General features: G+C 53.5%; 1 protein-coding gene across 9 annotated transcripts in view; it reads left to right on the top strand.

The window, feature by feature from the left end:
- The window catches only part of TRAPPC9 (trafficking protein particle complex subunit 9), a 615,203-nt gene that overhangs the window by 459,715 nt on the left and 129,040 nt on the right, over positions 1-26,448 (top strand). For all 9 annotated transcript variants that reach the window (XM_057497647.1, XM_057497644.1, XM_057497645.1 and 6 more), the window contains one exon: positions 25,918-26,071. In XM_057497647.1, coding sequence (XP_057353630.1) covers positions 25,918-26,071 — 154 coding nt within the window. The remainder of the gene's footprint in view (positions 1-25,917; positions 26,072-26,448) is intronic.

Genomic DNA, 26,448 nt, shown 5'->3' with positions numbered 1-26,448 from the left:
AGAGAGATGGTAGAGGAGATGCATTAAGGAAAACTGGACTGACAGAGACGTTCAGAGATGAGAGCTGCCTGGGCTCAAGCGCCCTGTGCCCGTGCGGAGCCTGTGGACACCCTTGAAGGAGGTGCTCTTCGGGGAGGGGAGCAGAGGAGGGTGTGTGCCAGCCACACGACCGATCATCCCAGACAGTGGCCGGCAGGCCCAGTCCAGCCCCCAGACACACTCAGCCTGCCTAATGTTAAAAAAATCAAAGCTACTGTTTAGGAAATAGAGATGGCTCAGCTTCAGTCTAGTTGCTGCCTCTCTTGAGAGTCAGGGACAGGCGATCCCGCAGGTGCCTCTCCCGTTGTGGTGGCTGCTGCCCTTCTGGCTGCTCACCTCCTCCAGGCCCCAGGGCAGCGTCAGAGCAGCGAGAAAGGGTGAGACTGCATTTGCTAATGACCCCTCTCCTGGGTCCTGGGGGCACTGCTGTTACTGCCCTGAACTTAGACATTTCTCTCCAGTTCCAGCAATTAGCATTTGGAAATACTTTGGCTATACCAGTAGACTGTTACTAGATCAGTCAGACTGATCTAGCCAATCAGAATGTGTGAACACTTGCCTGCTAGGGACCAACTGGGGGGGAGGGGACAAAGGCCCACAGGGTTGGGATGACACGGGAGGAGGAGCACAAATGCATCAGCCCTGAGGCGGGCCTGGGGCTGCAGGAGGTGCCCCCATGAGCTGGGCAGACGAGCAGACCCTGCCCACGAGTGGGCCCGGGAGGGGCCGCGAGCCGTGAGCGCTGGCCCTGCAGCCCTGTCCAACGTGGCCTTCTGCCCTCTGTGTGCCTCCGGCTCCCCCGGCCCCCGAGCAGAGCGCTTCCCTAGCGTGGTGCAGTCGCGGCCGGCCTGCCTGTCGGTCTCCCCCTCCCGTGGGACAGCCAGGTCTGAGTGTGGAGATCACGTCTAATTGGCCTTCCTGTCCCAGGCCTCAGAGAATAGAGGCTGGGAGAGAGGGTGGGAGTGCCAGTCTGGCAGGCACGATGTTCAGCCACCTCCCACCTCCTTTGGCCTTCAAGAGGTGATTTGGGTAATTCTTCACATCTCAAGAAACTGCATATCTAACAGCTTTCACTTAAAAATAGACTATTTCAAATGACCACCTCCCAGTTTGGTGTCCTTATAGGATGTCCCCGTAGGGGCCACTGGACTGAGAGTAGATGGGGCAGCTTTGCTCATCTTTCCAGAGGAAGACTTGCTGGGCAGGGTGGTGCAGGGAGGGGCCACTGCTTTGCTGTTTTCATTTGGGAATTTTTTGTTCCTCCTGCTTGTCAATTCAATATTGCTGAGGACTTATCTGTTCATATTTCAATGGCTGTAGCATTTTCAATATTAAGCCAGACTCCTGAGAGATTTTCGTAGTTGAATTGATCCCCTGCAAGGTTGATTTTTCTGTTTTCAAATCCCCATAGATGCAGAACGGCTTAGGAAGTGTGCGTCTGTTTGCAAGTCTTACTAATATATTTTCACCTCGTCTGCATTTCTGGGCCACATTACTGCCAATGTAAGGGCCAGCCGGTAATTGTCCAGGGCTGGCTTGTCACAGGCCGGTCAGGGAAGGCTTCGTCACCCACGCCCAGCCCTGTTAGAAGCAGTAGTGGCAGTGGTAATAACGTATGGCCTTTATGTCAACCTTCCCGCTCACCCTCTGCCCGTCCCGTGTGCCAGGAGCTCCGACAGAGCTGCCTCATGTGGGCCCCCCTCTAGCCCTCCTGCTCGCTGTCCCCTGTGTGGGCGATGCTTGCCCCCACTTGTTTGCTCACATGACCTCGTGTGCTTTGGGTCCCACCCGACTCGCTTCGTCGCCCCCCTCGCACCCGCCCCTCCCTCCCAAGTTTAGCCTGAGGCCAGTGGCTGCTGCTCATGCCTTCCATCCGGCTTCCCAAGGATGGGATTTCTTTTCTTCTTTGAGATAGCATCCATTACCCCCCACAAAAATAACATGTTTGGTTTAGAAAATAAGTAAAAGTATGAAGAAAATGATTTTCTAAATGACGCTTAATCCCACCTCCCAGAGATAATGCCCCCTCCAGGTTGCTGGCTGTGTCTGGTTTACTTACACAAAATCAGGATCATTTGTGACCACTCTTGTGGCCTGCCTCTTCCCCACAGTATAACAAGGGCATTTATTCTTCAGGAACACAATTTTTCAGGTTTCACAGCGTCCTGTGAACACAGCTCATTGCAGTGGTCCCCTACTGGGGACATGGCCTAGCATGGTCTGCCTGCCCTTGTCCACCTTCCAGCCCGGTCCCTGGCCCCTGGCCCCTCCCTCCATGTCTGCATGGCCCCCTGCTACCCTGGCCCTGGGGTGCTCTGCCCCTCCTGGTGGGCCAGGCCCCTAGCCTGCGGGAGGCACTGACCCTGCGATCCCCCAGAGCGGGCCTCAGCCCTGGTACAGCCCCTGCCCCATCCTGCACACGTCCATCTGCCTCCCCACTCCCTCCTAACCAAGGGGCTGCACTTCATTCATTTTCACATCTCCAGTATGTGGTCTAGTGCTTCTTACGGGGCTGGCACTAAGGATGCCTTTTATGAACGAATAAATGTACCTCATCCTTGAAAGTCACTCTAGAAGGTGCTTTGGATTTTCCACCCCAGTCCTCCTCTCGCAGGACGGGTGAGGCCTGGTGGTAGGTGCCTCACTATCCATCCGCCTGCGGCTCTCCTGGCCTCTGCTGGGTCCTGTCTCAGGGCAGTGGTCGGGGTTGCAGAAAATCCTCCCCACAAGGAGCGTGAGGATCTTGCAGGGCAGCAAGTGGGAGGCGGGTGAAGCTGAGATGAGGCCCCTCTGCCATCCATGCTGTGGTGCGGCATTCACGGGTTCCCGCAGCCCCTGAGCAGAGCCGGCCTTCACTGCCCAGCACCAGCCTCCGTGCAGTGGGACGCCGCTGAGAAGACCATGTGCACGCCCTGCACTCGTGCCTGCTGGCTCCAGTGTGTGGCATGGCCGGCGTGCTGGCCCTGTGCCTTGCCTCGGTTCCCTACTGGTAAAGGAGGATGGGCTCTTGTGATGGCAGAGTGAGAAGACCTAGAGCCCGCTGCCTGGTGATGCATCGAGCAGTGGTAGGAGGGATGCTATCATGTATTATCACTATCGGCACTGCCAGAGTTGCTCTAACAGATCAGTTGAGCTTGAAACAAATGCAAACATTTCAAAAATGCAAAGCCTGAAAAAACTTGTTTTTACTTTGGGATTCAGATCTCGGGGGTGCTTTGTCCAAAGATGCCATACGGTGAACCCGTTGCCTGGTCTTGGGTGCGCCACCATTGCTCCTTAGGTTTTGCAGGTGAGGAAAGTAGAAAGGGAACAGCGAATCCACGTGTACTCATCGCGGACGTGGCGCTGGGCCAAGCGCTTCTTGGAAGAAGGCTGTGCCTCGGGCATTGTTTCCTTACTTTGAAGACAAGGATGCTGAGTCCCAGTAGGGCCGAAGCTGTCAAAGGTTTTGGAGCTGGCTGCTAGCGCTGGACCACAGAAACTGGCAGATGAGTGGGTCTCCCCATCTCAGGGACTAAGGCAAACACATGTTGGTTGTAAGAGTCTCTCCCTCTCCCCTTCCCTTGCAGCAGCTGTATTTATAGAACCACTGGGGTCCCTTGCTCAGGTTGGGACGGATGGTTTTGCAGGGAGGCGCTGGGGCTCACTGTCAGCGCACTCACACTCGTACAGTGTCGGCTTGGTGGTCTTCGCAAGACTCACAGGAGGGGATTTGCAGGCGGTGGCTGAAGTCCTGCTGGAGTTGCAAGGGTTCTGGGGAGTCACAAGCCTCCTGCATTTGCCAAAGACTCCGTGGAGACGGTCTCATTTGCATCCTACACGGCCCAGTGAATGGGGCATCATTATTCCATTTCATAAGCAAGGAAGAGGAAACCTCCACACACGCCGTTGTCTGCCCGAGGCCACGGCAGGTGGCAGAGCCAAGACTCCGAGCCCTGGGGTGGGCGGGGACTCCGCGCCCTGTCCGGGGCCGTGGCCCCGTCTGCGTGACACTGACCAGAAGACCTGTGTCCAGTGAGTCTCCTTGCAGACGCGGGGCAGTGAGCCTTGTCTGGTGTTCAGGAATGGCCCGGAGGCTCCTCGGCAGGATGAGAGTGAGGGTCCTGTGGTAGAAAAAGATGAAAAGAGAGCTGCTTAGCATTTTAGGAGCTGTGACTTGCATGGGGGCTGATCATCAATCAAAGGACTGAAATAGTGCAGCGACGCCGCCGACTGCACGTGGCCTAAGGCTGGGAGGGCAGACGCTATAGACCCCAGACTGCTGGTTAAGGCGCGCAATGTCACCAAGGGTGATGAAGTCTCCTTCCGATTGTCACCACTGGCCGTAAGGACAGGAGGCATCCCTCCTAAGCAGCCTGTGCAAGGCCATACCAGGCCCCTGGGCCCTCTGACTGTTCCTGCCCCTCCCTCTGGTTAGGGATTCAGCCACATTCAGGTGAAACACAACCGGTACAGTGTCAGCACACAAAACCTGTGTTGACTGAATGAAAGCAATGACATGGCCTGGTCTTTTTTTTTTAATTGAATTTGTTCTCAAAAATGAATTCTGCTTAGTGTTACTCCTCATGTAGACTTCTGCAAGTTAGTATCAGCTAAGAATGGAGAAATGTGGGTGGGATGCTACTGTAATCAGATAGATTTCTAAAGTGTTAAATGGTACTTACTGGTGGCCGCATGGTGTAGCAGATTATTTCTCATCTTCACCTTAATCTTGCAAGGCATTATTATTGTTGTTTGGCAGATGAAGAAATTAGGGTTCAGATAGGTCATGTCATTTACTTGGGTTCACACAGCCAAGTGAGGCGGACCCGGAGTTCATGTTCTCGGTCTCTCAGGGATGGTTTCTTTTGGGGAATTAATGCTGAAACGGGCACAAATGAAAAATCTGATTGTGGGCTTAGATTCAACATAGGGTATATATGACTCCATCTCCACAATTTAGTGCAGATGAAACGGGACCCAAACAGTGCCCAGCTGAGGGCAAGGATCAGGGAAGTGGTGAGTGAGTGTGTGTGGAGGAGTTGAGTCCAGAATACAGCTGTCTGTGTTCCTCGGAGAGGACAGGCCCAGACCAGGGTGCAGAGGCCGGGGCAGGATCACGCACACGCGTCTCACCACAGCCAGATGCCAGGGGGAGGCTGCGTGGGGGGCTGAGGACTCTGGCCCTGTCGTTCCAGCGTGGCCTCTGTTGGAGCGAGGGTCCTGCTCCCCCCCCACCGGCATCTGAAGGTCGTAACTAGCTGCTCTGCTGTACTACAGCATTGCGGTAGGCGGAGGCCCAGAGGGAAGGGTTTATTTCCTGTTGGAGAGAGGTCAGACCACTCACAGGTTGGTTCTGTAGGTACCACTTATAATTCATTTACCCATTCATAATGCAATATTCATTCATTTACTAATGGATCATATTCCTCATGTTGGAAGAGGTCTTGGTTATGGGGTATCTGTCTTAGAACAAGGGTCAGGGAGGTATCACCCGGGGAAATCTTCAGGGAAATCGCCCTACACAGGAGGAAAACCGGGTCGTAAGAATCAAAAGCACAGAAAAAAAGGGGTAAAGTCCACAAGCAGATGGGGGACCCCAAGGTCTCGAGGGCAGAAAGATGTCTCTTGGCTAGGGAACCAGGAAAGGCTCCCAGTGGTGGTGGCTTTGTGCTGGGCCTCGCAAAGCGAGCGTCTTTGTGCTCCCCGGGGAGCGCCGGTCATTTTCCTCTGAGTCAAGCTGTGCTGACACACTGCTCCCGCCTGCCAGTGAACCGGAGTAAACCTGATTCTGCTTGTGTTGCGTGGCAAGGAGAGGTTGGCCGAGGTGCTGCAGCCCTGCCCTTCCCATTCCAGGAGTCAGACCAGCCAGCCTTACCCAAACTTGTGGCAGGGAAAGGGAAAGGGCCGAACCACCCCAAGCCCTCCAAGCGCTGATCAGTGTGGATGCATCAAAGCAAGCACATGGCCAAGCCTGCCGTCTTCAAGGGGAGCTACTCACCCCTCCCATGGTAGCCGCCCTGCCAGAGGCCTGGCAGCATGGAGCTCCCTCTCCTGCAGGCCCAGGGGGCTTCCTCTGGGGTCTGCCATCTGGTTTCCGTGTCCTTACGTGAGAGCATTGCCTCCGAGCTCCAACCCACTGACTCTGGAGGCGGCCCCAGACGTGAGCTGTACGTTCTGGACCCCTTAGCGTCGTCTTTCATTTTGAGTCATATTGCAGCTCTTAGGTGCTCCTGTAATGCTTGACAAATTCTCTGTGAATAAGGGAAAAAATTGAAGCATAGATCATCCAGAGAGTAGCATTTTCTAATTTGGATGTGTGGCAAAACAACTCCGGGTGATTTTTATTCTTTATTTTCCACGGAGTTTCTCTGACAGGCCACCGTCATCTGCTGTAGAGCGATAAATCATAGCTGTATTTTCAAGCAAAGCAGGTTTAATTTCTCATTGCTCACACATGCTGCCCTTCTTCTCTTCCACGCAGGACTTGCGACCCTTAGTGACTCTGTGATAAGATGTGACGGTCAGAGCCTCAGTCTTATCGAGGTGGCGGGACATTGTAGAGTTCAGTGTCCCTTGCATTTGCAGACTGGACCGGCACAGCTCGGCACAGACCATGGGCCAGAGCATCTGGCCTGGGGCTTTGTGCAGCCCTGTGTGGGAGCTGGAGCTCAGGTTGGTTTCATCTGTGCAGAGAGGAGCTTTCAGCTGAAAAGCTCCACAGACGCTGAGGACCAGGGCGAGTGGACGGCTGTGTCAGCCACACATCGGAGGCACGTGCCAGAAATCACATGAGGTTCCACTACCGAAGCCTCGTGTTTAGCAACTGCCATTATATTCGCCTTGTCTTTAATATCCCCATCCTGGGCTCTTTGTGAAATGGAGAGGTTAATGCCTGGCTCTGGAGGTGTGCAAGAGCTGGAGGTGAACCATCTGATGCAGCAGGCATTCAAAACATGGCATCCACCAACAGTTAGCAGCTGCATGTGCAGCTTGGCAGGCCCAGGGCACCTGCTTGTGACCTTGCACGTATAAGCGTGGAGGTGGGGCTATGAGCCTCCGGGAGCGTGAGAGCCGGCCTGGGACTGCTTCCCTCACAGCTCCACATAGCCGGGAAGGGCACGGGCTCTGGCATGGAGGCCCGGTTCCAGCAGGTGCTGGCCCTGCCCCTGCCTCAGCTTCTGCCTCTGTGAACGGGGGTGTGAGGCGTGCATGAGCTGACGCATGCGCCTGTGGTCTGGGAGCACCCCCGCTATCGCCTTCGGGATCTGGCCTCAGGAGGACGCTGTGGCCTGTTTCCCTCCCCGGCCTCCTGGGAACATCCCTCTAGGGACCGCCAGTCACTATGTTTGGTCACGAATGGACTCTTTGTGTAAGTTCCCTCCCTCACGGGGCCAGCCGGGTGCTGCCTCATGTGCATGTGACAGGTCAGAGGACCGACATTGTCTTTGAATTAATCTTGTCACTGTTGACTTTTGTCCTTTTAATGTCTCATCTGGGAGAAAGGAGGGTGTCAGTAGCACTAGTCTGCTTCCTTAAAGGCCCGTGTAGTGTTCACTGTCTTGCATATAAAATAGAAGCTCATTTCCAAAGCTTTGATCTAGTCACTAACTTCCATGTTTTCCAGTGTTTTCTGGAGCCAGCCATCTACCCAGCCCAGCGTAGCGGAGGTTTGCCGGGGAGAGTCGGTCAGGACGCATTCAGCCGTCCCTCTCCTGCTCACGGTACACGTCACCTGCAGGTTGGCGGTGGCCCTGCCCCGCCCTGCACGCCTGTCCCAGCCCAGGAGTCAGAGGGTGCGTAAGTGCCTGTTAGCTCGTGGGACCCTGCCCTCGGAGGTGCCATCCCTGCCCATCACGTCTGCAATGTCCAGGTGATCCTGGAAATGAGGGAAGGTACACTTGGCCAGCACATGGTACACGCCATCGCGATGCTGTTTCTTCGCGTCACCCGTGTGTGTGCAGGAGGAGGTATAGAGAAGCAGCAGGGTCCATTCACAACATCGGGCTTTGTTCCAGGGCCCCCCGTGTGTCCCTCTAGCTCCCAGGCTGCTGTTTTGCAGACGAGCATGCCATGCTTTGGACCTTCAAGGAGACTGAAGCAGAGACGGCTGGGCTGGGAGCAACGCTGGCAGGCAGAGCAGGACATGCCAGCGCCCCCGCCTCGGGTCAGCCAGCTCATGAACACCCGTGGCCACCTGCATAGCCTCACTGGGGGCTGTGCCTACAGGCCAGGGCCACCTCCAACCCTGTTCCTCCCCCACCCACATGTCAGGCTATGGCTTCTGTTCCCACAGTTGCAGGATGTGTGGTTTCAGGAGAAGTGCAGTCGTCATTCTGGAGAGCCATGGAAGCCTGCAGGGTGGGAAAGAGCGGCAGCCGCCTGATGTCTCTGAGGAGAAGGCAGCAAAGCCAGGGGCTGAGGGCTGCCCGAGGCTCTTGTAAACCTGAGGCCATCACAGTTTGAGGATGGCTGTGTCATAAAGTCATTGAACGGCAGCTGCCTTAACTAAAACGTAGCAGACTGTGTTTCATCACACTGACTCTGAGCATTAAGCGTATTCGCTTACGACCTTCTACCGCGCGCTGCGTGCAGGGCTTTGCAGACGGCCTCGGCTAAAACGCTCCGACGCGGCCTACCTGCCTGAGTGCTCTTACGGAAAGCAACAAAAAAGCATACTACTAAATTCATAGGAAAAGAGTTTACTTGTTAGTTTTTTAAGAAAGTTACTTTAAACAAGTAGATCTAATAATGATTCTCAAATTCATCAAGTACTTGCTAGTCACAGATTCAGCGCAGAATGCATTGTGGTCAGAGCGCGGCCCCTGCCCCCGCGCTCCCCAGCCCACCTTCTCACGGCAAAGCAGTGCTGAGGCACTTGTTACTCCCCGGGCATTGCTGTCCCGTCGGTGGGGAAGCACGGGCACGGGATGCAGCCTCCTTCCCAGCAGCCCGCGGTTTCCTGGAGACGAGGAGCACACCAACGGTGAGAGCCCGCCGAGCCCGCACACACAGTGTCGGCGCCCGTGGGTCGGGAAGGGTCAGTGTCCCCGCACACCAGTGTGAGCCCTGGGAGTGGTGTGCTGTGGAGGCAGGAGGGCGCCGCGGGGATGCCCATGCGTGGCGGGCCCAGGCTGGGCGGCCGAGGTGCGTGGGTCACCACGGTGGGACACCGCCACCACGGTGGGGCCCTGCCACGGCGAGGGCACTGGCTCTCCGGCCACGGGCTCACTTGAATGCTTACTGCACCCAGTGGGGTGGTGCATGCCAAAGGCATTTCCATTTTACACACAAGGAAATCAAGTTTAGGGAACTTCAGCCACTTGCCAGACCAGGACTCAAACCCAGGCGTTTTGTTTCTGCCTCGGGAAGCCCCGGTCAGGGAGGACTGTTCATGTTCACACTGGTGTATATCCGGCCGAGACGGTCATGCTGTGTATATCCTTTGGCGCCACATTGTAGGAGGGGAACTGAAGCGCAGTAAACTGCACGTACCTGGAGTCATCAGTGTGACCAGCTCTGACTTATGTGCACACTCAGGAACCTTCAGTGCTGTGTCTGGCTCTTCACTGGCACAGTGATTCTGAGGTTTATCCATGTTGCTGGCATGTGGCACACTTCCTTCCTTTCTGCTGTTGACTGGTGTTTCGTGGTAAGGGGTATGTTCACCTTTCAATGGGTGTTTATTTGGGTTCTTTCTACTTTCTGACTATTACAAATGAAGGTGCTGTGACCATTCACGTGTGAGGGATTGTGGCTCTCAAGTGGGTCTGTGTAACTGTCCAAGAAAGTGCCGAGCCCTTTCCAGGGGCGGCCCCACTGTACGTCCCCTCGCTGCTGCATAGGAGGCCATTTCCTCTGTGTCATTGCCAGTACTTGGTGTGTCCAGACTTCCTAACTGTAGCCATTCTGGGGGGGGTGTTTCTCTTTGTAATTTTGACTTGCGTTTCCCAGATGTCTGCTGACACTGAGCACCTCACATATTTATTGCCCCTTTGTGTGCTTTCTTTTGTGAAATGTCTAAGTGAATCTGTCCATTTCCCATTTCCGGTTGGGTCATTTGTGCTCTTAGTATTGAGTTTTGAGAGTTTTTTGAGTCTGGATACAAGTCTTCTATCTGATCTATGTGTTGTGAGGATTTTCTTCACCTGGAAAAAGTCCAGTTTATCAATATTTTATTTTATGATTTGTCTGTGTTCAAGTTCACTTAATCTCCTCTGTCACCTCCATTCTATGAACTTATTCTGTGAGGTTTTTAAAGCATTTCATTTTTTTTAAGTTATAAAATTTTCCTCTTTTTAACAACTTCTTCCTCTGTTATGAATTCCTGTTCTTTTTGTTCCTTTCAGGTGTGTTTTCTTTCCTCACAGGGAGCGTGGTTGCAGTGACTGTCTTACAGGATTTGTCTGGTGGTTCCAGCATTTGGATCATCTTGGAGTTAGCATCATTTTTTTAATCAATTTTTTAATCAAAGTATAATTGATATCTAATATTAGTTTCAGGTGTGCAACATCGTGACTTGATATTTTTATACAGTATGAAATGGTCACCACAATAGGTCCAGTAACCACCTGTCGCCATACAGAGTTATGACAATATTATTGACTCTATTCCCTATGCTGTGCTTTCCGTCCCCGTGACTGACTGATTTATAACTGGGATTTTGTACCTCTTAGTCCCCTTTGCCTATTTTGCCCATCCTCCCACTTCCCTCCCTTCTGGCAACCACCAGTTTGTTCTCTCTCTGAGTCTGTTTTTGTTTTGTTTTGGTCATTTGTTTTGTTTTTTAGGTTTCATATAAAAGTGAAATTACACAGTATTTTTGTTTCTCTGTCTGACTTATTTCACTTAGCATCATGCCCTCCATGTCCATCTGTATTGTCACGAATGGTAAGATTTTGTTCTTTTTTATGGCCAAGTAATATTCCACGGTGTACATGTATTACATCTTCCCTATCCATTCATCTATGGATGGACGCTTAAGTTGCTTCTCTGCCGTGGCTCCTGTAAATAATGCTGCAGTGAATGAATGGTGCAGGTGTCTTTTCGAATTGGTGTTTTTGTTTTCTTTGGATAGATACCCGGGAGTGGGATTGCTGGATTGTTTGGTAGTTATGTTTTCAATTTTTTGAGGATCCTCCATACTGTTTCCATATGGTTGCACCAATTCACATTCCCACCAGCAGTGTGCGAGGTTCCCCCGTCTCCTCCCCCACTCTGCTTGTCGCTGTCGTCCTGACAGCCGGTCCGACTGGCATCAGGTGGTATGTCGCCGGGCTTTCGATTCGCATTTCCTGATGGTTATGATGTGAAGCAGCTTTTCCTGTGCCTGTTGGCCATCTGTCTGTCTTCTTTGGGAAAATGCCTATTCAGGTTCTTTGCCCATCTTTTAATCAGATTAATTGTGGTTTTTTTTGTGCTGAGTTTTATCAGTTCTTTATATATTTTGGATATCAGCCCCTTGTTGGGTATAGGATTTACGAACATCTTTCCTCATTCTGTAGGCTGCCTTTTTGTTCTTTTGGTTTCCTTTGCTATGCAGAAGTTTTAAAATTTGATGTAGTCCCACTTGTTTATTTTTGCTTTGTTGCCCTTTCCTGAGGAGACAGATCCAAACAAATATTGCTGACGCTTCTGTCAGAGTGACGCTGTCGGTTCTTAAGAATTGGTCACATTTTCCTGTTTTTTTTGCACGGCAGGTATTCCACATGGTACTTGGACATTGTGAATGTTATTTTTGTAGCCTCTGACTCTGAGTGTTGTTTCTCATCAGCCCCTGGAGAATGCTGATGGTTTGTTCTGGCAGGCAGCCTGTCCAGGTAGGCTCTGCTCATACATTCTGCGTCCCCTTGCTTCGGTGGGAGTCAGGATCGTGGCTCCTCCAGCCCAGTGCCCTAAGCCTCTGCTCCTTTAGTTTGGGTCTTTCAAGTTGTGACCTGGTAAATCATTAACAACCAGCATTTTCCAGTTTCTGTGGTACAGATACATCCCCTGTGGCCAACTGCAGGCTGCCAGCATGACACCACTGAATGCAGCGTTGAGAGGGGATGATGCCAACTGTTGGCTCCTGTGACCTCGTACAAGCTGGGTCTCCCCCACCGGGGCCACTGGGGGTCAGACCAGGATACTTGTGCATGTGGTTCCAATTTCAGTCCTGTTCTCCAAGTCTTTGCTGTGGTGGTTGGGGTCTGTCTTGTGTACACACGTCAGACGTGAATCTGCACCTTCCGTGTGCTGACTGGGGCAGTTCTCTCCTCTCAGCTTTTGCTGCGTGGGTTAGGGGATCCCTTTCTCTGGCTCTCTCTCCCCAAGATCCTCCACACATGCACATTCTCTGCTGCTCTAGGGCCCCCTATTCCTGATTTTTCAAGCCAGAAAGATGGTGTTTCTATTGGAGTTGCAGCCATGGATGCTGAACCTCAGTGCTCTGTAAGTGGGCTGCCCAGGCCTCCCGGTGGAGACGGGAGGGGGAAAGCGGGAGGCCAGCCCACACGGGTGGCCGGTGCGTGTTTGACATCCCTCCACCCTCCTGCCGTGTTGTCGTCGCAGAGAGCTCAGGGGCTGTGTTTTTTTTTATCTGTCCAGAGTTTTTCTTGTGGTCAGTGGCAGAGGTGAGCTGTGACGGTTTGCCCTGCCTGCTGGAGTACAGAGGGCTTGCCGTGGCCTCGGTGCCCCCGCTCTGCCTTCTGGGGACACACAGGACCAAGCTGACCCCTCACTCCCATAGACATTTCTCCAGTTATCAAAGGCAGTTCTCACTAAATCATTGAGCAAACACTTGTAGAGTTCCAGGTCCGTAAAAGATGAGTGAGACGTAGTTTCCGTGCTTTCTAGAAGTCGTGGTCCAGTGGGTGGAGGGAAGCGAAATAGGCGTGTAAAGAAAGCAGTGTCGGGGAGTGTGGCTGATGCTGTATTCAAGCAGTGGGCCCAGACCACCAGTCAGTGGTCAGCATAACGAGGGCTCGGTCTCAAGGGCCGGGGTCAGAGCGGGTCAGAGCAGGCAGGTGTTCCTCTGCTGATAACCGGACGCGAGCAGGCCCAGCAGCATGGTCGCATGCCACATGCTGCCGGGCAGGAGGCAGGCCTGTGTGTGCAGTCGAGTCTGGACAGCGGAGGCCCAGTGGCGTCGGGGCCCAGGCAGCCGGGGCTGCGGATATGCCCCTAAGGAGTCTGTTTTCTGAGCCCTCCAAGCTCCCTGTGCCTGGGCCGCGTGCCGGGGCAGATGCTGGACGTGGTGGGAATGGTGCTGGCTCCCCTGCTGTGCGAGCGTGTACGTGGTGCTCAGTGTACTGATGTCTCTACAGCCCCCGAGTGCCCGTCACCCTCACTGAGCCCCGGGGCTGGGGCGAGAGGACAGCTGTGTCCCAGCTGGTCCCCCGCCCCAAGCCGGGCCCTCACCTTTTGATTATAAGGGAAGTCTGACTATTTCCTGTTCCCATTTGCTTTCCTCATTTAATTTAGGAAATAAGAGGCTTAACTGAGAATCGATGAAATGTGTAATTAGATGTAACAGCACGTTTTTTACTAATGGCAACTGATTTAGTATGATTGAGGCATTTTGTTAACAAAACGGGGGCATTTCACTGCCCTAAAACCAATCAGCTCTGTACCAAGTGGTTCCCTCTGGGAGGATAGTGCTTTAGCTAAAGAAAGTTTGGGGGCACCTCTTAGTTCAACCAGTATTTTCTTCAGCACCTAACATATGCCAGGCACTGTGTCAAGGGCGAGGAAGGTGAGAGTGGGCAGGCCATGCCTCTACTCACCAGGGAACTGTCCCGAGGGAGGACTATGCATGCTTGCTCATCTTTGCAATATGCTTTTTCAGAGAAACTACTAGAAGCTCAGAGGGGTGATGGGGTGAGCTTGGCCGAGTGGAGGTGGAGCTAAAACCTGGGCCTAGGTGAGCAGGTGCTGGGGGAGGTGTGAGCAGTGTGCGGGGTGCAGTCCCGCCTTCGTGACGCGGGGGCAGGAGGCGGCTGGAGACCCCGGCGGAGGCCCGGGGCTTGTGCGGTTCCGCGGTGCTGAGGCAGGCTGCAGGGGAACCACTCGGAGACACGGCACTTACCCTTCTTTGGAAGAATTTTGGCCTTCTGGGAACATGTTCTAATTTTTATTTTCTAGAGGAATCTCCTTCAATTCCATTTCTGTAGCCTATAAACATAATCTGTATTTACACTGTTGATGGTTACACAAATGTTAATTTGCACACAGTTTATGATTAGGCAATTTCCAACTTGTAAATCCCTTTGAGAATCCCATACCTTGGGAATTTTGTTTTTCTGAAGGCGAATTTGGTTTGGATTTGGGCCACTGTCCTGGCCTCCAAACTGGTCTTGTTGGCGGGCTCTCTCTCCACCAGCCTTCTTCCGTCCATAGGCCTTAGCTCCTTTCCCTAAGCATGGGGATGACTGCTGCCTGCCTTTGGCCCCCTTTGTGTAAAGAAAGCTCTAGAAGCTCTGGGAAGCCACTCAGCAGGATGCAGAGGTCCTTGGGGGTCTGCATCCCCTTTCTTATGCATTGCCACGCCATCCAAATTCTGTTCTTCAGGCAAACAGGGGCTCCTAAGAACCAGGCCAGTTTTGTACGGTGTGATGGGTTCCTGGGCGCAGGGTAAGGCGGCTGGAAGTGGGGCTAGAATGACATTGCCGCCACGTGGCCAGTGCGGAAGGGGGCGGGAGGCCTGACGTTAGGGTTGGGGGAGGGGCGGGTCCACACAGCCTGGCAACTGCCCAGACCTGAGGGCAAAGGGAAGGGGGGACTCAAGGCCATGTGGGGTGCAGAGTGGGCAGGGCCAGGGGGGGCATGTATCTGCTTTCGGATACTGAGTTTGAGGGCCAGCAGGAAGGTATAGCTGCATGATAATAGCAGTGAAAGAGCCAGACCTCTAAAAGGCTTGCTTATTAAGAATATGCTGTCCTAATGAATCCACAGGTCACTCAGCACCTTTCAGACAGGTGAGGTGCTCATTCTACAGATGACAAGTCTGAGGGTCCCAGTGACAAGACCCTTGAGGATGCCATCCCAGGGTCACAGTGTGAGAGCTACAGATAGAATTCAGTCCTCGGGCAAGAGAACGGAGTCTGGCACCAGGACTCATGCTCCTCTGGGCTTTTCCCTGGGGACTGGTTGGCATTTGCCAAGCCACCTGGGATCCTGCCTGGGCACTGCTCTGAAGGGAGGCTACTTCATTGCACTGGATGCAGGGCCATGTCTGCCACCTCAGAGCGCACCCCTGTTCCTCTTCCCGCTAAGACTCGCATGCTGATCCCCCTGCCCGCTGCCCTGTGGCTGGGGCCCCAGTTTCTCTTCCACGGGATTTAGACCATAATGGTGAGGACGTTTATTGCCTGGGTGGCGGTGAGATGGTGAAGAACCTGGCAGAGGACCTGGAAGCACTCGGGGAGGGGCCACTCGCGGTGCAGACACAGCGCCAGGTGCCCAGAACCCCCCCTTCCCTCTGGCATGCAGGAACCTTCATCTCCAAGTTAGGCTGAAGGAGGCAAGAGTCCTGTGTTAGGCAGATTTGCGCCCTAACCTGGAAAGACTCCTCTCCAAAAAGACTGACCCAGCATGGTCCTGTTTGGCAGGTTGAAGTCCATTTCAGGGGAAATTTTGTAGACGGGCGTTTTATTTCCACGGAGGGTAGTGGAAGCCCTGCTGTCCTTCTGCATATTCAGCGTGTTTCCATTTACCTTTGAACTGGCGGTGCGCCAGGGTCCTTCCAGAGCATTCCGATCGGTTCCCCGTCTCATCCATCTGTTGCTCTGCTACAAAAGCTGTTTAGGGCTGCTTAACTCTGTCGGTGCTTTTGCTTCTGATTAGCTTGATGCGGAAGATTGCCAGGGTCTGTCTTAAATCCAGATGTAAAAATAATTCCATGTACATTTCTTTTACATTCTTTCTTTAGCAACACACCAAGGAAAAAACCTGCCAGGGATGTTCCAGTGTTTCTTTCCCCTGGGCCTGGGGTCAGACCAGTGAGCACGATGGCTCTGCCCTCAGCCTGCATCGCCCCCTCGCCTGGCTGCAGTGCCCTCCCTGCCCGCGCTAGCATGCCCTTCCACGTGACACTCACAGGACATGTGCATACTTGTTCTGGGATCTTGGAACCAGACCCTGGGGTTGGCTTCTGGGCAGTGTCCCAGGTGTCACGTGGACTGAAGAGAGGAACTCTCGCCTTACCTGTGGGCATCTGCACGTGGCGGGCCTGTTGCCGCCTCCACTGGTCGGCACAGCTCAGGGAGGAAGCAGCTCCCGGCCACCCCAACACCTGCCCTCTGGGGGAGCACGTTTGTGTCTGCATAGACCTGACCCGTTGGTCACACCTTCCTTTGCCTGACTCTCAGTTTTCTCATCTGCTTTTAAGACAGTGAGACCCAGTTCAAGGTTGCACATGTGATAGCTGCAAATGCTCAGGAAGCGTCCTCTCCCTCTATCACTTTTCCTGTTTCCCTCTGTTCCTTCCTCCTATTTTTATGCTACTTTTAAAATTTCCTCTCCTCTTAAAACTAGCCTTCCACAGTCGTCTCAGCAGGCCCGCCTGCCTCGCTGTGTGACCACCTCCCAGGCAGCAGCGAGCAGGGCCATGTGCTGACCTCTCCAGCCTTGGCCTTTCTGGTCCCCTGTGTCAGTCGGGCTGACTTCCAGGGCCCCTGGCTGGCCTTCACACACTGTCACATCCAGCTCCCTGCAAGTGACGTCCCTGTACTTGGGCTGCTCCCTCGTCACCTCACACCCCGACTCCTGGTTCTGCCCCTGGTCCCGAGCCCTTCTCAGCTCAGCCAACACTTCCTCTGACAGTCTCTGAAGCTGCTCGGGCGGAATCCCTGTCCCTTCTGGGTGCTTCTGCAGCATCCCCAGCGCCCTCCTGTCGTAGCGCTTACCACAGCCTGCGGTCTGTCTGCCTCCCTGTGGGCTGACCCTCCGCGGGATTCCAAAGCCCCTGCGGGACGGGGCCTGCCTCTGATTCGCCTTGTATCTCCACGCTGGGCTTGGGGCCTGCAGCGTGGCGGCTGCCCTCTGAGTACTGAGGGCGGTGTGTCCCAGGTCCCCGCCTCCAGTCTGGCCCTGGTGGCATCCCCGTTTGAACTGTAATGTGACTGATGTCATGTCCTGCCCTCGCATGTTAGCTGGTGGTGCCTTAGGGATCCCTGGTGGTGTCCCATGGGGTGTTCCACGGGGGCTGTCGCCGTGCTGCAGCTGTTGTGCAAGGTCCGAACTCCACCAGCATGGCGGGGGCCACCACCTGGCTGGGGGCCCCACTGTAGTGCCCATATGTTTAGAAACAGGCTGCCCCATGACGGGACCATGTCGTCTACCAGGACGACAGAGGGGACGCAGGCTCTGTCACACCATTGCCCCTGATCTGCCCCCTCGCATCCAGCAAATTACTCTAGCGAACTCGGAAGGAGCCTGAGGCTTTGTGACATGTAGGGGGCCTGGCCTGCGTTTGAGCTCCTTTCCTGGGCAGTGGCTGTGGCGGATTGTCTGGCCTGCCCCAAGCTGGGCATAACCCTTTGGGAAAAGCAAGGAATCGTTCAGGCTCTCAGACACAGAAGGCAGAGAAGCTTCACACAGCTCGTTTTCCCTTAAAATTCAAAAAGCGGAAGGGAACCAGCACTGATTATGCACCAGCTGTGTGCTGAGTCCCAGGCCCACTTAAGTCGACACCTGTATTCCTCGCAACGACTCTGTAGGAAAGCTCTTCCCTTCCTGCCAGGCCAGGGTGGGGGCCCAGAGGAGGGGCGACTTGAGCTCATTGTAGACAGACCCAGGCAGAAACCAGGTTTTCAACTGTAAGAGAATAGCGGAAAACCAGAAAGAACGCAACAGGGACTTTAATCTTAGAACGGACTCTTCCAGAATGGTCGGGGAGGAGCCTTGGAGGAAACCCAAACCCACCCTTAGGGACGAGCAAATCCGGAGACAGGTTGGAATAACTTCCGGTGCCTGGCAGAGGGGACACCCACTTTGGCCAACCTCACGCTGTCCCTGGAAGTCTGTGCGTGTGCTCTGAAGGGCAGAAAGAGGAGGCTAGAGACGAGCAGCCGGCAGGCAGAAGCTCTGGCGTGGCTGCTTGGTGCAGCGTGTGCGCGTGAGCATCGCTCTGGGCCAGGGCGCTGGGCGCCGGGGCAGACCCAGCAGAGGGGCCGTTCTGGTGGCCGTTCCGTGAGTCCTGGTCAAGTCTTGTTCATGAACACGGGGCAGTGAGTGAAAAGAACAAATATCTAGCATTAATCTGGCATTTGATGCTTCACAAAAAGTGTTCATAAACACTATGCCATTTGATCTTTATTCTGATAATGCCCTTTATAGCTATAATCTTTGGTAACAGCTTTATTGAGATGTGATCATATACCATATAATTTGCCCATTTAAAGTATACAACTCAGTGATTTTTTTTTAGTATATCCAGAACTGTGCAACAATTATAATGCAACATCTTACCCCAAAAAGTAAGAGCTATAATTTTTTGAGCACCAGTCATGTGCCAGGTGGTTCATACTGATTTTCCACAGTCCAGACTAACCCTGCAGTGTAGGATATCCCTTTTGCAGATGAAGAAACTGAGGCCTGGAGACACTCGGGTAACTTGCCTCTGGCCCCAGAGCTCACAGGTGACAGGATGGACTAGAATCCAGGTCTGTGTAGCTGCAGAACTCATGCACCTTCCTTCCATACAGTTCTCCATCCTAAGTGAAGCCTCACAGTTGGGTGGCCCGCCCTGGGTCACACGTCTGGCTGGGAGCACAGTGGGGGCCTGAGCTCCACCTGCTGACCTGGAAGCCTGCCCCTCCCACTGCACTGCCAAGGGGTCTCCCTGCCTTTGGTGGATGCGTGGCCACGTGCATCTGGCAGCCTGCCCCACCCTGTGAAGAGGGACAAGGGGTTCCCATGGGAGGCCAGGTGGAGGGAAATCAAGTAGAAGTGGCCCGGGAAAGCCAGAGCCCAGCTCTCTGTCCACTTCCTGGAAGATGCAGCTGAGAGAGGGTGGCTGGCAGCCCCACAGCATTAGAGCAAATCTCATTTTATTAAGCACTGTTTTGTGCGCTGAGGGAAGTACTTACAGGTCCTCAAATGAACGTTCATCTCCAGAAATGTAAGGTAAGGGACTGTGCTTCCACAGAGAGGCTGGCTGAGGCAGGAGGTGCCCCTCACATCCTGGCACTTGATAGCTGGCCTCTCCGCAGCAGTGCCACGCTCTCTGGCCACCAGAAGTGTCACTTCATTGTCTTCTCTCTAATATGGAATAAATGTGTAAAATTTTATGAAATGGTGTCAGCATTGAAGGGGACGTTTCAGAGGCTGCACGTGCAAGCCTCACGCACTCCACGCATGCTCTGACCAGTTGTCATGGAACAAGTGCTGCACTGCGGAGCCAGTCTGACTTCGGGGGACGTGGGCGCGGACACTGGGGTCGCCGTGGGCACATGGGTGGCAGTGACAGGGTCAGTGTCTCAGCAGGCATGGAAAGTAGGGTAGGCCGTCAGGGAGACTCCACAGGGAGCCACGTCTGCCTGGGGCTCATAGACACGGACAGGTAAGGGTGCCAGTCCCCTGGAGGTGGGGGCAGCCTTCCATGCGTGGGCCCCTGAGCACAGGTCCTCCAAAGACAGCAGAACTGGCCTCGAGTCTGGCCTCCTTACTAATGCCCAGTGACCGTAGTGGGCTATTTTACTCTTAGGAGCTCTGCTCACCCCTCTGCTGGGTAGGTGTGGCGATATTGGGTCCCTGGAAGTCTGAGATGAGGCCGTGCACACACTGGGCTTCCTCTGCCCTGGCCCTGCTCTCCTGTGGAGCCGGCTGGCCTTTGATTTAGGAACCAGTATGTTGACACCAGACAGTCGCTGTTCTGAGAAGATGAGAAACTCAGGATTCAGCCAGGCTGAATACTTCAGAGACATAGACTTTGTGACGGAAAGAGACTGATAGCTTTCTCTCACCAAGTGATCTCCCAGCCTGTGCGTGGAGCTCGCCGATGGGCCGCACCGACCCCCAGCCAAGCTCCTGTCCCAGTAACTGTGGAGGTCCAGCCGGCAGCAGCTGTGTCTGGCCACGTGTTGACACGTGGACAGAATTCCTTTCCACACACCTACCAGGTGTGTGCCTGGGGTCAGGTGAGCAGGGGTGCCTCTCCGGACCCCTCCAGTCACTGCCTGCTGCAGACTTCGGGCTCTCGGGCTGGTGGGGAATTTGCCTTCCCATGGCCTTGAGCAAGTCAGTTATTTTTTGCACCGCGTGGCATTAATCCCTCTCGGGGCTGCTGCGAGGGCACAGGTGACAGTGGTGAGGCAAGGTGCAGCCCTCGGTGTGTGCTGCAGCCCCTCACAATGCTCTGCCTGGATGGTGCAGTGCTCCGGTTTTTAGAATACAGTGTATCTTCGCAATTAAAAATAATAAGGAACAATTTTTTAAAATAAAAATTTATCTGTGAGGCTTAAGGAGAAAATTATCTTCTTTGGGTGTGATCCGTATGTCAATGTTCATGCCGTTTTCTTGTCAGCTTTAAATCAGGATGGATGATGCCTGAAGGTCGGCCGCTACCCCCGTGCTCGGACTGCACTTCAGGATAAAACCCACTAGGCTGTAATCTGCATAGTCACATAGACTCCCATGTGATGCACCACATAAAATTAGAATACCGGTCCTGTAACTATCAATTATCTCCCAATGAAAGTTCAATTTAATTATATGTGGATAGTCCTTCTAAATCCGACTCCATGATTTGTATTTAAATGTCATCGTTAGGACTTCTTTGGTGAGGTTATCAGCTGTTCAAAGACTGAATCATATGATACGGTATTTTAAAAACCACCAATTTTTTTATAGACTCTTCAAAAATCACAGCACTTTTTTTAGTGCCAACTCTTAACTATTATTGCCACATTTGGCCATGAAATTAAACCTGAAAATTGGCATTCAAAAGTAGTATTAATTTTCTTTAACTCCAACTCATCACAGATTAGCCAGATGAAATGTCGGGACCGTCTGGTGGGGAGGCTAGATAGCACCCTGGGTTTAGAATCAGAACTGAATTTGAAGTCTGAGTCTGAGCCGTTCCAAGAACGACCTTAGGGTATTTCCCCGGTCCCTCGGCACCTTGCCCCTCATGTGTATCGGGATCAGTAAGCGTGGGGGGCAGCCACCGTCAGAGGGCGCTGTCTGTGTGCCAGCATGGCGCCGCCCTTTGCCTGCCATCATTCTGCATCCTCACAAAGCTTCCCGAATGGCGGTCAACCCCAGGCTCAGGTGAAGGAGCTGCCTGCCGTGCTCTGCACACTGGGGGGGACCTCCGAATCGTGAGTGGTACCCCTGTGCAGGAGGAAACAGGCTGTGAGGGTGGGTACAGCTGGACAAACCTTGCGGGGAGCTGACATTTGATCACGTGTTTTGTGAGACCTGAAGGAGTTCTGTCCTGGAAGGTACGTGTGGGGTGAGGGTCCTTGTCTGGGGTCAAGTCTGCCCCTTTCACCTCATCTGGAGGGACCCTCTCAGGGTGACAAGCATGTGGACACCTGTCATCACACCTCTTCATATCGTGACCAGTGCCCCAGCAGCTGTTCTTGACATTGTACAAGAAGGTGGGGTGTAGACAAGTTAAGGGGTACGTGGGTGATACACGGGTGCTGAGACGCCCGGGCTTGTAGAGCTGCCAGCCCCATGCTGGAGGTTGCTCTGAGACAAGAGCCAGGCTCCTGCAGCCCCTGCCTGGTCACTGGGAACTGTCCTCACCCTGACATCCCTGCAAATGCCCTCCCGTCTCTGAGGAAGTCTCTGAGGGTGCAAACCCCAGGCAGGCCTGGTGCCGCCCTCCTCCAGGAGCTGCCCGCAAGGCCCTGCCTCCATTGCTGGTGTGCCGCACAGAGGGCAGGGACACCTGCCGCGGGTCCTGTGTGTGCTCACTCTCCTTTACTTAGTCTGTGTCATTTCCAAAGACGACATTTACCAATTTGGCTGATTCGCCAGAGGGTCAGCCGCAATTTTGAATTACCTTTTGGACACTTTTTAGTGGGGGATTGCACAAATACCCTCTGATCTGTGTTGCCGGACCCAGGTCCAAGCTTAAACCAGGGAGAGGAAGGTTGTGCCCATGAAGTTAGATTACCAAGCAAGGGGCATCTCTAGGAGAGGCTGTCACTAGGGAGTCTTGTGGCTTTAATTCAGTGTTAAGATTCTTATTGCTTCACGGTTGTTAGGAAAAATTGCTTGCTACCTGAGATACTGTATATAAAGTCACCCAGGGCACTAAGCCGATCACTACGTCTGGACTGACTGAGGTGGCCACTGTTTACTGGCACTGACTGTGAGTGGCTGAACTCTTAGCCGCCCTTCCAGGCCACACGCTGCTGATGCATCTCATAAAGATGCCCAGAGAAGTGGAGACTGTGCCCAAGCCTGGGGACCTGTATGCCACAGAGCCGGGTCCAGCCCAGGTTGCCGACTCTGAAGCCAGAGTTCTTCCTCTCTGCTCCATTGCCACCTCAGTGCCCCCGGATGGACTAGGTGCTGCCCTGGGTGCCGCAGTCCCCTCCAGGAGGGTGACAGCTGTAGATCAGCCCCCCCTCCTGGGTGCCTTCGGACTCTCCTCGTCCCCCTTGGCTGTCCGTGAGTGGTCCTGACGCTCGGGGGGCCTCCTCGGGGTCATGCTCTCCAGGCAGCTGGTTGGTGGCTGACTCCGCATGTCTCTCAGGCCGCTGCCATCGCCAGAGAGTGCTGCTTCATGAAAGGGACAGCTTCAAAACATGATGGCTCCAGTTTTCATTAAAGTCCTGACAGTTCTGCATTCTCCCCAGTTCTGGGCAGGGCTGGTGGGCACCGGGAAGTGGCGGCTTGCTCACGCGGGCAGTGGGCCTGCAGTCGCCAGGTCTCTGTCCCGTGTTCTGCAGGCCCTCTGCCTGAGCAAGAGGCCAAACCAAGCAGAAAGCAGAACAGTGCTGCGCCTCAGGGACAGACCCCTGATGCGGGACTGCTGGCCCTGCGAGGCACGGCGGGCGGCTTATGCCCATGGCGCGTCCTTGCGTCTGCAGAGGAAGAGGAGCACGTTCCCCAGGGGGCCTGCTCAAACAGATAAGGGGAAGGGCTGTGCAGAGCACCCCGTGCCCGGCTCGGCACGCTGTGGGCATCTGCTCCATTTCATTTGCTTCCCTCTTCTGTGTTGTGGGCATATGTGTCCATAATTTCTTAAGTGTGGAGGTGGGTAATGTATGATGCTTACTCAGAAACTGTGTGAGAGAGCCCCCCTCCCCACAATCACACAAGTAAAATCCCACTGGCACAGTGTCCAGTGTATGCTCTGACCCTTAGGGTACTGAGGGCCAGGGGTGTTTAAAAGGAAGAGAGCCTGGCAGTGGGAATGTTTTCAAACCGTTGAAAGGAGAACATTATTAGTTCCTTTTGGGTTATCAGGTGATGAAGTGAAATTGGCCTTTTTGGCTAAACCGAGGACATACGCTGACCTTGGCTTTGATGAGAGCCCCAGCTTGCTTCAGTTTATCTTGGAGGTGGCGGAACGCGAAGAGCCTTTGCTGGCTGGGAAATTAGAAGCACTTGCTGTACATGGAGACAGCTTGCAGGGGAGGAAAGGTAAATGGCTAATGAGCTCCTGAAAAAATGTTCCACCCCAGGGGCAATTCAGACCTGAAGATTGAAATACCAGTGAGGTAGCATCTTTCCTCATCCTAGCAAGGATTAAACATTGGTCATCGTCGTCATCAGCAAGGATGCAGAGAGGGGAGGGGCGCCCAGCTCTCTGAGCCCTTCTGAGAAGGGACCATGTCCCTGCCTCCCAGCCTTGAGTGGTTCCACACTCAGATCAGGAACCCCCCTTCCAGAAGTGGACCCCAACGGGCAGTCATATGTGCAGACAAGAAATTTCAGCACGAACACATTTGTTAATAGTTTTTAGTAGTAATTTTTTTTAATGGAAAATATCTGAGAGTCTGAATAACAGGGGACTTGTTAAGTCAATTATGCAGCCATAAGATGGGATATTTTGCAGAATACATTTTAATGATATAAAAGTGTTCATAGTATATTAAGAAAACAACTCTTAAAATTGTGTATCTGTGTGTATACATATGCAAATGATACTTATGTGATTTATGCATATACTTACATCATGACTTAAACTATATTGAATACACTTAGAAAAGAGACTAAAGAATTAAGATATTAAAATTAGAGCATAAGATTCTGCATGTTTTTCTCTTTTTATGCTTCAGTCTATTTCCCAACTATTCCAGTAAGCCTATCTACTTTTGTAATCAGAAAAGATCAGTGAATATAAATTTTAAACTTAGTTCTTGCTACAAAATGCACTGTCTTTTTTGCTTGTGTGGGAGTTTCTCTGACTCCCTTGGGTGGCTGAGCCCTAAACAGCAAGCTCCTGGCCAAATGCCGTGGGTTTACTGGCACTCCTGTCATTCTCGCCATGTGTCACGGCTGTCGGGACCTCTTCTGTGGGTTTAATCTCATATTCATACACCCTGACACCGATTCCTCTGTTCTCCTGGTTGTTAAAGGGAGTAGCCCCAAAGTGGGCTGGGGCGGGTGTTACAGCCACAGCCCAGTTTGTGTGGATACAGGTACCTGCTAGTTCCCGTGACTGACTGTCAGTCTGTGCTCAGTTGGAGCCATAAGTTCAGGGTTCTGACTTAAAGGAACCCCCTAACCTCCCCCTCTCCCTTCATCCATCTCTGTAACACACCTTTACTGAGTATATACTGTATGTCTGATTTTGTGCTAAGTAGAGTTTCAGACATCAGTGAGACGCAGCCCCTGCCGACGTGAATATCATGGGTGGGCATGGAGGCAGGCTGCAAGTGGTTAAGTCGGGCCCCAGGTGGGGGCTGCAGGGCCTGGGACGCAGCTGAATGTGTACATGGCTGCCAGGGCTGGGGTGGCAGTGAGCGGGGAGGTGAGCGCTGTCCTGGGGCTCCCGGGAAGCCTTAACTCACTCATTCACTTACTCAGTGAATCGCTGAGCTGCTGCAGTGCGCCCGGCTTTATTCCAGGCCTGGGACACTACAGTAAACAAGACGGAGGAATCTCTGCCCTTAGGGAGCTGAATTCTGGTAGAGTTGATAGACAGTGTGCAGAGATAAATGTTTCCATCTCGTGACGAATGCTCTGACGGAACCGAGTTGACGGCTGCAGTGGAAGGTGAGGGGAGATGAGAGAGAATGCCACTGCAGAGGAGGCCTGGAAGGACGTCTCCTAAGCCCAGACCTGAAGAATGCAGGCGCGAGCTGTGCCCAGGCTCAGAGGAGACTCCTCCCCACGGGAAGCACGAGTGCAAAGACCAAGTCAGGGAGAACCTGGTGTGTTCTAGAGACTGCCAGAAGGTGGAGGGGGCTGGACACAGCCAGCAGAGTGGGAGACTTTGTAGAGGATGTGATACCTGAGCAGAAACCTAGAGGGAGCGTGGTGATTGGCTCTGAAGACAAGGGGGATTCTAGGCACCGGGGCTGCAAGTGGGCAGAGGGGAGTCTGGGGGGGGGCAGGGCAGGAGTGAGCAAGTCCACCTGGCCGAGGCTAGAGTGGGGGTGACAGGCACAAGTCCAGTGGAGAGGCCGGGCTGTCCCGGGTCAAAGCATCCCCGCCCTCTCTGTGACTTCCCCATCGGGTCCCCCTGCCTCGTCCTGCTCTCTCTGGGGTGCATGCGTCTTCTCTGAGGTTGGAGTCTCTGGCTGTGTCTTCAGTTCTGAACTGTGTATTGAACGAGCTCTGAAGCCAGTGCTGCCCTGGGAGTCTGTTATTTCATTTTCTTAGAAGGAATCTGTTATGAGTTACAGTAATGACTCATTATACTGTCTCACGCTGGCGTGTGCTGATTTTCCAACAGCCGGCAGAGAAATTGCCCTACTGATGAATTCTCTGCTGTTTTCCCTCTTCTCTTAGAATGGCTATTCAAGTGGACAAGTTCAACTTTGAGAGTTTCCCAGCATCCCCTGGGGAGAAGGGACAATGTGCAAATTTGAAGCAGCTGGAAGAAGAGAGGCAGGAAGCCCGAGGCCTGGAGATCAACAGCAAGCTGGACATCCGCTGGAGAATCATATCCTTCCCAGGGGGCCGTTTCACCCTCCATGCGCTCTGCTCTAGGTCTCTGACCAGTGAGCAGGACCTCAGAGGGGGCTAGCCATTGAATTTCAGTTTCAGCCACAGCAAGAAAGTCGGGACCAGAGCGTGAGCATTTTCCTAACCTTTCCCCAGCACTAAGGCCCCACCAGTGCAGTGTTGATTTGGGGTGAGGAAAGCCTTGCTCTGGGGCTGGGGGTGCTCTTCTTGGATCACATGTTTCTTGCCAGTGTGGACATTTGTGCTGGTGACAGTTTCTAATGGCCACTTATCTGTGCTGCGCTTGAGGAGTTTCACAGACTGACAGCTAAACACAGGATGCAGTTGTTAGGGAAGCAGGAATCAGGTCACACA

The sequence above is a fragment of the Manis pentadactyla genome, chromosome 3 (assembly GCF_030020395.1).
Source record: "Manis pentadactyla isolate mManPen7 chromosome 3, mManPen7.hap1, whole genome shotgun sequence".
In the NCBI taxonomy this organism is placed as follows: domain Eukaryota; kingdom Metazoa; phylum Chordata; class Mammalia; order Pholidota; family Manidae; genus Manis; species Manis pentadactyla.
Note: the sequence above shows the minus strand (reverse complement) of the source record. Positions and strands in the feature narration are given on the sequence as shown.